The 14,478-nt window shown below is 44.5% G+C and overlaps 1 protein-coding gene across 2 annotated transcripts in view; it reads left to right on the forward strand.

Moving 5' to 3' along the window:
- Positions 1-2,354: 2,354 nt before the first annotated feature.
- Positions 2,355-14,478, forward strand: part of LOC308472496 (opsin-5-like) — a 17,480-nt gene continuing 5,356 nt past the window's right edge. The window contains exons 1-2 of one of the 2 annotated variants that reach the window (XM_080997482.1): positions 2,365-2,503; positions 10,190-10,503. Coding sequence is in view for 1 of the 2 variants with exons in the window: in XM_080997480.1 (XP_080853606.1) it covers positions 2,407-2,503 (97 nt within the window). In the remaining variant the exon portion in view is untranslated. Of the gene's footprint in view, positions 2,504-10,189; positions 10,504-14,478 lie in introns of both variants that reach the window. The other variant, XM_080997480.1, reaches the window with a different exon arrangement.

Here is a 14,478-nt window from a genome sequence, read left to right on the forward strand (position 1 = left end):
TTGAGGCGCTTTTTGTGGGTCAAGCGACCATGACGACGAAGGAATGACTGCGTGTCAAACGGGGACCCATTGAGCCGAGCGCTCCCTTCTCGGCTTGCCCTCTCTTGAAAACGGAGTCGGGCTTGGAATCTCCTCCTGCTCCTGTTTAGCCCCTTGAACCCTCTCTCGACGTAGCACCCAATGCCTCAGTTTCCACCGAAGATTAATCTAAGATTAAAAGAAGGTGAAACCAGCCTGCTGCGGTGCTCCTAGGGGCAGACTGCAGACTGCTGGTGCAACTTTCATGTCAGGCCATCACCCTATTTCAGTGCCCTATTTCTGCCACCTCAAATAATTTTTGGACACTGAGGGGCAAGAGACTTTCTGCTGTCCATGAATTGCTGTTCAATTATTTGCTGATACTTAATTTTATTGTGTACTGTTATATTCTAATGGATTATTGAATATTACTTTATTTGATATAAAGTTATATTTTAAAGTTATGTTTTTATTGTGACATTTTTGTATTGGATCAGATTGTTATAAGGTGTGCAATTGTGTACAGTGGTACCTCTGGTTATGTACTTAATTCGTTCCGGAGGTCCGTTCTTAACCTGAAACTGTTCTTAACCTGAAGCACCACTTTAGCTAATGGGGCCACACGATTTCTGTTCTCATCCTGAAGCAAAGTTCTTAACCCGAGGTACTATTTCTGGGTTAGCGGAGTCAGTAACCTGAAGCATCTGTAACCTGAAGCGTCTGTAACCCGAGATACCACTGTATAGTAATATAGAAAAGCGGTATACAAATTGAAAGTGAAATGGGGGGGGGGGGGTAATGAGCCAAGTAGATCAGACCAGCGGCCATAGGAGAAAAGCGAAGCTAAGTACAGAAATTCAGTTCTGTAGATAACTTTTGTGAAAAATCCTGAAGCTTTTCTGTTAGGCATTTCAGGTGCCAAAAGAGAAGATAAAACTTTTTATGTCTGCTACAACTGTGGCTAGGAGATGGATCAATGTAAAGAAATGGACTCACTACCAGGGTTTGATTAAACACTTGCAATTAACAAAATGAATATAAGAAATATAATGAAGATGTCAAAATGTTAAGAGAATAATAATTATTATTTTAAAGATTTTAAAAATTAAGACATAATAAAAACAAGCAGGAGAAGCTAATATGCCCCAAAACAGAAGAGGAAGTTGAGGGAAGTCGGGCGGGGGGGAATTGGGGAATGGAATTCTTTTTTTATTCTTGTTATATGTCATGATATTTTGATGGAAAACATGTAAAATTCAATAAAAAATATTTTTTAAAAAAAGAAATTCAGTTCTGTACACCTTTCTGGAAGACCCAACACCATCCATTTTTATAGCTGTCCAGTGTGAGTAGCAGTTCTGTTTGCTCTGAGATTTTCCTGAGAGAGCTTTCACTGAAATGTAAGTTACACATGAACATTTTTTATAAAAACAATAGGCGTGACAGCTCAACTACAGTGCATATATTAAGTCTAGAATGAATAACCTAAAATGAAGAGTGCAACATGAGGTAAGAATGTCTCTGAAGGAGTCCTCATAAAAATGGAAATGGAAATCTTTGTGCATTTTACTGAAAATATCTGAATGCAGGTTGCTGATTCTGCAGGAAATTCTCTCAGAAGCCTCTCCAGGTGGGTTTTGTCTTCTGCCACAATGTTTCCTACTTATATTTCACAACAAAGGGATGAAGGTGCAGATCACAGAATGGATCGTGCCTTTAGTTGAGACAGCCATCTTGTAACTCTAAACCAAGTTGTAACTGTCATTTGATAGAAATAAGATTTGTTATTGCAGTGAATTAATTTTGACACACCAGAACAATGCAAAAGATTGAAATTTATTCCAGCTTATGCTGAGATGCAACTCATATCAGCCTGCAAACAGTGTAAAAAAATCCCCTGGTGCCTTTAGCTTTGGGTATTACTCAACTGGTGCAGGACTGTTAGTGTAAATGGGTTTGCCTCTGTTTTTTGACACCACTTTCTTGTTTTCCTTTCAGCTTGGCCTTCTCTTTCCTTCCTTCCGTCTCCCCAGACACAACACAAATACAGCTATGAGAAGTTAGTAATCTCTGAGGGTGGGAACAACACTTTCTCCTTATGTGACAGACACTTATATAGTCTGGCTTTTTCCAGGAGGGTCCCTAGTGTTACAGAAAGCATTAGCAACTATAGGAACATTTGTTTGGTATTTTTAGAACCACAGTATTCGTAGTGTGACACTGGTGAGGAAATTTGTCTTGTGACTGGCTCTAAATTTTGTCAGGAGATCTGGCATCTCTCTCCAGACATCCAGGCCTGTCTTCCAAACGCAAAGTAGTTTGGCCCCAATAGGAACATTGTTCCAACCACTCCACAGCGCAGGAAGCCAGCCAGTATGTGCTCATGCCATGCAAGGAAGGGTATCTTCTCTTCTGTTCCAGAGAAAGCCAGTAGCCAAAGGTGTGTGGAACAAGCTACTTCTGAGCCTTCATACACGCTCATCAGGTATAGAGGGTGGCCAACACTTTAGGTTATGTCCTCTGAGGCATCTAATCATAGCCTGCATTTTTATCAAGGCTTATAGTTTGATTAGGGTCTGTATTTTAAAATGAGCTTAAAGATTTTCAAATGTTTTATGCCAGGCAGAAGACCAGCTGCCTAAGTACTTTGGCAAGATGTTTATCCTCCTGGACAAGGGGGCCCCCTGATTTATAGCAGAAAACAATTCTCAAAGTCGTAAAAGGGAATTACAGGCTGAGGGCAAGGTTACACCACCCTACATAATTAAGAGTTGGTAAATAGTAAAATAAAACCCTGTGCCTCCCATTAAACTTGAGCCATCACCTAGCAGGCACAATTGTAAGAAATTATCATGAATCTACTCACCTTGGCGGTACTGCAACCAGAGAGAGTCTCAGTCGGAAGTTGTATATTATTAACCTATCACAATTAGCAACTTGCATTTCACATAAATGTGTTCTTTGTGCTAAAAACAATCCCAGGCAGGGACCGGTACAACCTCCTGGAATCCAACATGTGGGATATGTCCCCATGGAAAGCCTAATTGTGGACTTCACAGAGCTGGTCCCTTCTAAGGGATTCAAGTATCTCCTTGTGTTTGTAGATACTCTTACCGGATGGGTTGAAGCTTTTCCCACCCGAACTGAAAAGGCACGAGAGGTAACTAAGAGACTCCTCACTGAATTGATCCCGAGGTTTGGGTTACCTAGATGCATTGGAAGTGATAATGGGCCAGCGTTCATTGATCAAGTAGTACAAGAAGTATGTCGAGTCCTACAAGTGAAATGGAGACTGCATGCAGCATATAGGCCTCAGAGTTCAGGGAAAACTGAAAGAATGAATCGGACTCTGAAAACCCAATTGGCAAAATTAACCCAGGAAACGGGATTGGGATGGGTAGATGTGTTACCCATAACACTGTTTCGTGTTCGGTGTGCACCCACAAAAAGACTTAAGTTGTCACCTTTTGAGCTCCTGTATGGGAGGCCGCCCTCCTTTGTTCAGGATATTCCAGCTGACCTCAAACAAATAGGAGACCATGTGACACAGGAACAAGTACAATCTCTCTCCCGTGTTTTTGTTTCTCTTAACAGGTGGGCCCTCGAGCGCACGCCGTGCAGCATTGCCGAGCCGATTCATCAGTTCCAGGCTGGCGATAGCGTATGGGTGAAAGAGTGGAAACGAGATCCACTTGCACCTAAGTGGCGTGGACCTTACACCGTCTTGCTCTCTACTCCAACAGCGGTGAAGGTAGCTGAGGTGACCCCCTGGATTCATCACTCCCGTTTGAAGAAGTCCGAAGGCAGTTGGACGTGCAAAGGTGACCCCTCTAATCCTTTAAAACTGACTCTCTCCAAAAACCCCTGTATCTAGCCCTACGGGGAACGGGCTAGGTCACGGGCAACATTAGACGACCGGCCTGCTGCAGCCACAACCTGGAAGCTGGCTGACCTGCGCACGCCTGAAGCTTGAGGAACGTCTAAACCAGCGATTGTGAACGGGAAGATTCTCTAATACAATTAATTGACTGCCCCCCCCCCTTGTGGAACAATTATCAAGGATATTACTCATTGGGGATCCTTGGGATATATGTTTTGGTCTTGGTGGTTCCCCATTTCTGTCACTGGGGGAATTATATTGGGGCTAATATTTTTATGCTATCACAATAAGGTAATCTTTTGTGGAAGGAATGCATATACTACACATCAACATGATTTTATTATTAATCCTGATCCCTTGGGAAGGGGAAGGGTCCTTGAATCTGACCAAATTTACTAAATATGGATTCCGCCATGACCACAATATGTGGGTAGGCTTAGCTGAGATGGTAGCCAATGTTGCAAATAGGACCAATTGCCTTGTTTGCTCTCTTGGGCCAGATGATTCAGAGGGAGGTATGCCCTTATTACCGATACCATTAAATGCCATTGGTATGGTAAGCGAAATGCCACACCAAACAGAAGTACAGAATTTCCCCGGATGGAACTCAACTAAACCAATACGAGTTATACCTGTGCAAGGGGAATTCTGTGTACATAAATTATCAGAGGCAGCTGATCCTACCATGGTAGGCTCTTCTCATTGTCACTATACTTGGGATTATATTAAGAATAGTCAAACCTGGGTAAACGGTACTACCTATCGAACTCGGAATACCTTGCCCTGTGCACCTCCTTTTATTCATGCATGGAAAGTGGTATGGAACATAACTGTGACAGAAAAAGGCAATCTAACATACTGCACTGTGAACTCTGTACCCCTTTTTGATATTTCGCCTTCTGCACTCCACGTACCAAAAACCTCAGACCCGATGGTTGTGGTGGATATGTGGAGAATGGGCATACAAGCAACTCCCTTCCAAATGGAGTGGGACTTGTTTCCTGGGATGGGTATTACCACCAATGTGGATTATGCCCACTAATTCGGCCAAGCGTACACGAAGAAACGCTGATATTTCTCGTATAGCAGGAGGAAGTACCCAAAGTTGGAGCGATACTGATGATTGGCCACCAGAGCGCATTATAGCCTATTATGAGCCTGCCTCCTGGAATCCTGGTGAGCTCATACAAGGGGCACGGGATCCTATTTATAATCTAAACAGAATAATTCGATTGCAAGCAGTAGTGGAACTTGTAACCAATGCAACAGCCCAGAGTTTGAGACTTATTGCACAACAGCTGGATGAAAGTAGAGCCGCCATTTTGCAGCTGAAAATGGGAATGGATTATGTACTTGCCAGGCAGGGAGGCCTATGTGGAGTCTTGAACTTGACAGGGAATGCCTGTTGCTTTAACATTTCTGATAATGGTGAGGCAATCCGTGTGTTGGCCACAAAGATGGAGAGTATAGCACACGTCCCAGTACAAACATGGGAAGGATGGGATATGGGATGGCTCACCAACTGGTTACCTAATGTTGCGGGACTCAAAGGGATACTATTGTCTTGCTTGTTTTTCTTGACGGTAGTAATAATGGTTTTATGTATGGTGCCATGTATCATTTCATGTTTTAGAAGTACAATTAGCAAGATGATTTCGAATGAAACTCTACCTCATATCATGGCCCTATATAGAGCTTTACCTCAGGAATATGATGAAGGTCAAGCTATCAAGGACACTTGGGATGAAGGTCCTTGAGCTTGAAAGGGGGGAATGAGGCATCTAATCATAGCCTGCATTTTTATCAAGGCTTATAGTTTGATTAGGGTCTGTATTTTAAAATGAGCTTAAAGATTTTCAAATGTTTTATGCCAGGCAGAAGACCAGCTGCCTAAGTACTTTGGCAAGATGTTTATCCTCCTGGACAAGGGGGCCCCCTGATTTATAGCAGAAAACAATTCTCAAAGTCGTAAAAGGGAATTACAGGCTGAGGGCAAGGTTACACCACCCTACATAATTAAGAGTTGGTAAATAGTAAAATAAAACCCTGTGCCTCCCATTAAACTTGAGCCATATCTTTCTAAGGTTAAAGGCCAAGAGCAAATGGAAAAGAAAACATCTGGCTGGAGAAAGGGGAGTGTAAACAGAAGAAGAGGTTTCTTTCTTATTTTATTTTGAGGGTGTAAACTGATTCCTTCCTGTTACTTTGAGAAGATTTATTCTTCTAAAAAGCTATCTATGATAATGTATGAAATATACTGGCTTAAATGTAATTATGCAAAGGATCTAGAAAGAAAGAAATGTTAAATTCTTATTTCATAGAGTCATATTGCTGTAGGAGACCAGAGGGGCAGATGAGCCCAGCCCCCTGCCAGACAGGAGACGCCATCGAGCACTCCTGATATATGGTTGTCAGGCCTTTGTTTAAAGACCTTCAAAAAGGAGATCTTTCATTGATGATGTATGAGAATGTGAACCCAAGATCTCTGACATCTGTTTAAGATAAAAAAATTTAAAACTATTAACCATCTGTTTTGGAGGGCAATAGGGCAAGGAGGGCAAGAGGTGAGCTGGTAATTAAGGTTCCTTGTTGAGACAAATGTAAGATATATGACTACTTATTTGTCATTTATAGATAGAAGAATATATAGCTTTTTGTATCCCATAAAAGGCAATAGGAAATGGGTGTATCTTTTAGGATTGGTTGTAGCAATCAGCCAATAGGAAATTCAACCAGGCTGATTGGACAGAGGCAGCCAAAGGAGGAGCAAGGGAGCTGGGCTGAGGGAATATAAGTGCTGGCCATAATGGCAGGAGACCAGGCCAGAGCTTGGTAACCATATACCACTGTGCCTCTCATTTATTTGTCTGACAAATAAATTATTATTTTAATTTCTCTATTGCTGCGTTGAATATTTCATTCCAGCTAAGCGTTAACCACAAGCAGGGTGCTACACTCCTCTGTCCCTTGCTTCATTTTCTTTTGCCTCCTTGTGTGCTGCTTCCATTTTCTGGTGTTACTATCTGGATGTGCTCTTAGGGAAGAGCAGCATATTGTTTCTCCTCAGGGTAGGCTTACCAGGCTGCAACCCCAAGACCACCCCTTGTTTTAAATCTGCTGCTATATCCACAGATGAGGCAGCTGCAGCTTCTTCTACCCAGTTTTCCCTTGGTTATGCCTAGCAAAGTTGCTGTAACAAACAGCGCTCCAGAGAGGCTGCACAGGAAGGGGAAGCGGGATGGAGAGGCACACTGAGGATCCAGGAGAACAATGGGCAGGAAGCACTGGAGCTGCTTTGTACCCCAAGCAAGAGCAGGTCATGGGAACCTCTGGGTTGTATTCCAATGACCAGTCCAGGGCTGATCAAAATAACTAAAAATAAAGGAGTAGCTCTGGATGCCTTGCTGACTCACACACAAGTTACTGATGCTCCCCTGTGTGAGTGCCTAAGGGCCCCGCTCCTGCCACCCACCACCTGGCCCAGGGCGGGGTCCTACAGGCTTCATAAGGATGGTTGCTGCTGCTGCTGCTGCTGCTGCTGTCCAGGAGGACTCGGAGTGGCACAGAGTTCTTTTTAAAATGTTTTGCAATTTTCTTTTTTCCCTTTTGAATTTTTTTTTGTGGGGGGTGGGGGTGGGATGGATGTTTGGTTGGGTTCGGGAATTTGTTTGATTTTGATGTGTTTGTAATTTTTACAGTTTCTTTGTATTGTTTTATTGTGTTGTGTGTTTTTTTTTTTAAGGTCATATTTTGTTCTTAAGGGGAGGGGTCAGGGCTGCCGGGGAGTGGGTCCCAGCCAACAAAATGGCTGGGGCAGGTTCACAGTGGGGAATGCACTGGGACAACCGATCTCAGTGATCACGGGTAGGAGGAGGAGTTATGCTAAGACCAGACCATGTCATTACCGAGGAGGCAGGCTTAGTCGTTGTTTGAGGACTATCCCTGCCTCCGGGTCTGGTCCTGACTGGATGGATACTGGAATCAGCAAGGGAAACCCACACGACTTTAAGGTGCTGCTGTGCAATGCCAGGTCAATGATTCACATGACCGCTGTCATCCACGACTTGATTGTGGATGGAGGACTTGACCTGGCATGTGTAACAGAGACTTGGTTGGATGAAGCAGATGGGCCAGTCCTTGCCGCTGCTTGTCCACCAGGTTTCTCTTATGCACAGCAACCCAGGTCATGTGGGCAGCGAGGGGGGTTGCAGTGATTTTTAGGAAGTCATGTACCGACCTTCCCACTGCACCAAGGATTCCCTGCCCAAGCTGCTTCAGGTCGTGGCAGATATTCTCATGGAGACACCTAGTTTGGTTGTCCTAGGGGATTTTAACACCCATGCCAACACGACCTTACAAGGGGCCGCTCGGGACTTTGTGGAAAGCATGGCCTCCATGGGGCTGTCCCTGAATAAGTCTGGCCCAACCCATAAATTATTATTATTATTATTATTATTATTATTATTATTATTATGCTCTGCCTCAAGAGGAGCCACCCAGAGTAGCTGGGGAAACCCAGCCAGATGGGCAGGGTATAAATAATATTTTATTTATTTATTTTTTTTATTATTAATTATTATTATTATTATTATTATTATTATTTAGTTTGGCCCTCCAGTTCATACTGGATGCCTAGCAAATAATTTAAGTCTATAAGACTCCAATGAACCATCTGGTCCTCTAGTTATTCTGAACAAGCAGGTCCCAATCTACATGTGGTAACCACAAACTATTCACAGCCAGTACCCCTTGGTACAGATTCATATCTCCTTCACATTAAAATATGTGTGCAGTCAGAATAGGACTGGGAAGTACAATATGCCAACATGGATCAGTCCTACTGCCTCATTTGAAATGCTTCTGAAATGGGGGCGGGGACACCAAAATCCTTGTTGCTGACGAAAGCATTGAACAATGTTTGATTTTGTTTTTCCAAAATAGAAAGAAAATGCTGTAGATAATTGTAATTTGCCAGGGCTGCTTTACTTTCAAAACACATAAGGCAGAAATTCCACCACTGTTTTCTGGTATATACTAGTTTATAGACTGTAACCAGTTCTGGTATTTTAAAAGTTTGACCTTATGAAACAAAATAAAAAGTGGGGTTTTTTCCCCTTATCCTCCCTAACAAAATAAGGGCTACATTGGTTTGTGTGTGTATAAGTGTATATTTGGGAATGTGGGTGGTGCTGTGGTCTAAACCACTGAGCCTCTTGGGCTTGCCGATCAGAAGGTCGGCGGTTTGAATCCCCGTGACTGGACTTAACTGTCAGGGGTCCTTTACCTTTTTACCTTTTTTAAGTGTGCATCTAGGGTTGCATCCAGTTCTCTCTGCACGAGCAGAAGAGATGTCTGCTTGCAGAACAGGACTTCTCCATCCTCTCTCCATCACTGCAGCCCTCCACACACCCTCAATATCTGCTCTGGAGTGTTGGGTTTTGGAGGTGGGCAGGGGGCTGAAGGAGGGGGAAGAGGAAGGGGAAGTCCTGTTGCAAAAGTGGAAGTGGCCTTTGATGGCACATTCCAGATGACAGGCAAAGGAAGCAGAAGAGTGGAGCACTTACACACAAGTTGTTTAAACTGATAAATTGTCCTCTTTGCAGTTTGCAAGGTTTTATTTTTATACAGGGGGTGTGTGACTTCAGGCTGGGGTGTCAACTGGCTCTCTTTGTGCTGGTCCCGGGGGGAAGGTTACCGTTGGCGTAGTCAAAGTCTGGTCCTGGGTCACTAGCCTGGAAACAGTTCACAAGGAGCGGGGCAAGGTCCGAAGCAGGAAGCTGGGCGGGGACAGGAACACTGGAGGGTCAGGTCTGGGTCCGGGCAGGAACAGGTACTCCACAACGACGTTGCTCCCGCAACCTGGGACCGGGCTGACTGGCCTTTATCTTCTCTGAGGCCAGGGGCGGTCCCGGCCCCCAGGAGACCCGCCTCTCCTGGCCTTAAGGTGAGCACTCCTCCTGGGAGAAACCAGTTCCCTTCGCCTCTCTGCCCTGAGCCTCTGCAGTTCAGGAGAGGCTGAAGGGTTACTGGGCCCAGGGGGAGACTCACCTGTAGGCACTGAGTCCTCAACCACCTCTGGAGCCAGAATGGATTCACCTGGTGCCTGCTCCTGAGGATCCGGCACAGGTGTAGGCACCTCAGAATCAAGGCCCTGCCCCAGTTCAGCCGGCCCTGGAGGCAGGGACTCCTGTGCAGGCTGGAATTCCTCCGGTTCACCCTCTGAATCGGATTCCCAGGCCATCACACTCTTCAGGCTGGAACTGTGGGTACCTAATGTGTTCATCTTCTTAGGGAACCAGAGTCCTGGTAATGCAGGAGGGAAGGCACACCTAGCCCCTGTTTGATGCCGTGCAAGTCTCTGTGTGCTGACACTCACGAGTCCAGAAGGTGGATTAAAGTGCCACAACAGCAACAGTCCAAAGATCTGCCAGCATCGTAATGCATTATGCAAATCTGTGATGCAACCACATTTGGAGCACAGTGTACAGTTCTGGTCGCTTCATTCAAAAAGCATATTGTAGAGTTGGAAAAGGTCCAGAAAAGGATTCTGGGGATGGAGAGACTCCTCTGTGTGTTTGAGACTTTTTAGTTCAGAGAAACAGCAGGTAAGAGGTGCCATGACAGAAGTTCATAAAATTATGCATAGCATGGAGCAAATAGAGACAAGTCCTTCACATAATGCGTAGATAAAACTATGGAACTTGTTCCCACAGGAGGCAGCAATGGCCACCAACCTTACTGTAATTAATTAATTAATTAAATTTCTATACCACCCTTTATCCGAGGATCAATATAAAAACACAAAAAACATTGTAACAAAACAAAACAAAGCCCCTAACACAGTTTCAAAGACTATAGATAGCTAGTTTACGTAGGATAGACACACACTGAGCCAGTCCGTGTAGTGCGCATGCAACCCCAGACATCTAAGGGCATCACAGACCTGTTATTGTTCAATCTCGAGTGGCGGAACGCCACTTGTCCCTATATAGATAGTTTAATTAGCCAAAGGTCTGGGAGAAGAGGAATGTTTTCACCTGACAGCTAAAGGTATGTAAGAAAGGCACCAGGGGAGGCTTCCTGGGGACAGCACCCCACAAGCAGGGAGCCACCACAGAAAAGGCCCGCTCTCGTGTTGCCCCCCTCCACACCTCACATGGAGGAGGCACACGAAGAAGAGTCACAGATTATCCAGGGTTGTTGGGGGGGCCACTAGGGGCGCATTGGAAGATAATAACATCTCTCCGACCCACACGAGGTAATTAAGAGGCTGTTATGGGAGTATGCAGCCTCCCTTGTTGCCCCAAGGGAATGGGGAACACTGCCCTTGCCTGCTGTGCCCATAAATCACCCCCGGACTCGAGGGGGTGAGGGCACTAGGCAGTGTGGACCCTTGTGTGGACGCAGTCTCTGATCGCGCCACTAGCTGCAGCAACTTGAAAATAAACAATTAGGAAGAAGCAAATGCACATATTTCAAGTGAAGAATGGGGAGTAAAGACTGCTAATTGAAGGGACCTCTGTGAAAGAAGAGCGACGGGTCAGATCAACAGGAATATATCATGAGAAGACACATCAAGGCTCAGTATGTCGGCAGCGGGACTGGATGGGGGGGAACTTTTTTTCTTTCTTCTATGTGATTAACCAATAATCCTCCCTCACAAGTCAGAAACGTCACTTAAATGACCTAAGCTGGATGATTTAAGACTGTGTGGAAATGAATTCTAACCAAAAGCATGTTTTAAGGAGACTGAGAAAAGTACAAGAGCTTTTGGGATGACGCAGCAAAAAACAGCGTCGCCATCTTGGCAAGTTCTGTCGAAAGATTTACGACCGGGAGGAGGAATGGATTTGTTTTCATACTGCGGGCGAACCTCCTCAGAGGACTAAAGAAGGCGACAGATTTGTGAAGATTAATGATGGAAAGAGTGCTTTTATTTATGGAAGCGTATACGGAAACCATCTCGATATGGCTCTTGGATGAACGGAAAAATTCACACAGGATTACAATTTGTTTTGACCCGCTTATGGAGATTATCAGAAGAGGTCACAAAGAGAAAGGAAAAATATATGAAAATAATAAGATGAGATGTGGGAAACAGCAAGATAGGACTGGATAGAATTATGAACATTATTTGGACAGATTTGTGGACATTAATGCAGTAGCAAGAAGATGATTGGATCCCCTTCGGAACTTGAAATATGGGTACCCCCAACAAAAATTTAAAATTCGGCTTTGTAATTTGGAATTTATGTGATGTGATTTGATTTGATTGGTCGGTTAATTTTTTTTTTTTAAAAAAGATTATCCAGGGTTGTTGAGCTTTTCGGGGGGGATTGCCAAAAATTGATCACCCGCACACATCGCAAAATCCACCTCCCGTCTGTCCCATCGCCAGCAGAAGCTGCCAATCGCCCACCCAACTGCAGGAGCATCAGCCAATCAACACCACCCATTGAATCAGAAACCAATAACACGCACAATAGCCGCTGACAGCCATGGAAGCAACCAGTCAAACGTCCACCCTATGAACTACCCATGTAGAAGATGACCCCCATTTTTTAGCATTATTTTTACAGAGAAAAACATAATCTTATATATGGAAAAGTATGGTATTTTCTTTCACAATAAAGAGCTCTCTGCCTTTTGCGTTCCTTTGGCTGGGAAGCTCCTTTGACAATGTCCCACATGCAAATCAGGATGAATACTCATTGTTGTATAATTGCCCCATAAGCAAATCGGAACAAATGCCCAGAAAAGACTGGACAGAGTCCACGTAAGCTTTGTGCAAGCATCTCAGGATGCATGCTCAATAAACAGGTCGCCTGAGGAGTCCTGTGAGCATCTCACTGGGCAGGACGGGAAACAGATAGTTGAACTAGATTATTCCAGTCTACAGTGATACCTTGGTTTACAACCATAATCTGTTCCGGAGGTCTGGTTGTAAACCGAAACAGGTTGTAACCCAAGGTGCGCTTTTGCCAATGGGGTCTCCCCCCCCCCCCAATTGGTTGTAATCCCAAAAAAGGGACACACACTTCAGGGTTTGACGTGGTTGTAATCCAAATCGGTTGCACTGTAATCAAAAACGGTTGCAAACCAAGGTACCACTGTATTTGCAATTTGCTGCTCCAGGGAAGTTCCCCAGTAGCATGAGGAGAGCACTTACCGTAAGTACCACTGTCTTTTAGGGCTGGTTTTGGGAGTGGAAAGCGAGAAAATCCCTCACAATAGCAATCAAAGGTTCTCCTGCTCAGCATCTTACTGAAAAACTGCCACAACATCCTTGCTAAAGAATGAAGAGATGCAGTTTGACATTCATTGCACACAATTCAATGTAAGCTGGCAAATCTCTCTCTCTGTTCCATGCCAGGTTTCCTTCTGTGTTTTGTGATGATCCTTAAATGGCTTCATTACTCCATTAAAAATGACAGTTCGTCATATAACCAGGATACCTTGTGTTGTGTTGCGTTTTAACTTTGGCTGCTGCTCTGAGGCTTTCTGTAGGAATAGCTTTGAGTTGGGTAAAGAGGTCAAGATGGAATGTGTAAAACACAAAATCCCATTGATTGTGTTTGCCATCCTTCTAAAATTCATTCTGCATGAATGCTAGTCTAAATAATACTTTCTTGTTTGTCACATTCCTCGTGAAGAATTCAAAGTCTTGTGAATGTTCATGTGAATGTGCTTGTGCAACTGTTTTGGAAAGAATCTTTTGCATCTTCCTAACTACCTTATTTCCCGCCGCCTATTTATAGACGTTGCTTGCTTTCCAAAATCCATTAAGCTGCTAGATAAACAAAAAAGCATGTCAAGTTCAATACAGCATAAGAATTACTGTAACAGACAGATTTGGAGGGGTGCAGGGAGAATGGGGCGTAGCTGAGTGTCAGAGCATCACTTTGCATGCAGAAGCTCCCTATTCAATCCCTGCCATCTCCAAGTAGGGCTGGGAGAAAACTGCTGCCTGAAATCCTGGGGATTTGAACCCGCCTCTCTCTAACCAGGGATGCGGGTGGCGCTGTGGGTTAAACCACAGAGCCTAGCACTTGCCCATCAGAAGGTCGGCGGTTCGAATCCCGTGACGGGGTGAGCTCCCGTTGCTCAGTCCCTGCTCCTGCCCACCTAGTAGTTCGAAAGCATGTCAAAGTGCAGTAGATAAATAGGAACCACTCCAGCGGGAAGGTAAACGGCATTTCCGTGCGCTGCTCTGGTTCGCCCGAAGTGGCTTTTGTCATGCTGGCCCACATGACCCGGAAGCTGTACGCCGGCTCCCTCGGCCAATAAAGCAAGATGAGCGCCGCCACCCCAGAGTCGGTCACGACTGGACCTAATGGTCAGAGGTCCCTTTACCCTTACCTCACTAATCCAACACCAACCTTAGTTGTTTGTTAGTCACATTTTCTCCTTACCTAATAGGTAATAATGTTTAAAATGAACCCACCTTTTACTCGTTTGCATTTTAACAGCTTTTCAAACCAATCTAATTGCATGTAAGGCTGTCCCTACTAGTCTGCTTCATGCAATGGGGCATGATCTAGTAAACTCTTAGTTAAAACCCAGTTATGTGTTTAGTCTAG

Source organism: Podarcis pityusensis, assembly GCF_964106645.2.
Source record: "Podarcis pityusensis genome assembly, chromosome: 3".
NCBI lineage: Eukaryota > Metazoa > Chordata > Lepidosauria > Squamata > Lacertidae > Podarcis > Podarcis pityusensis.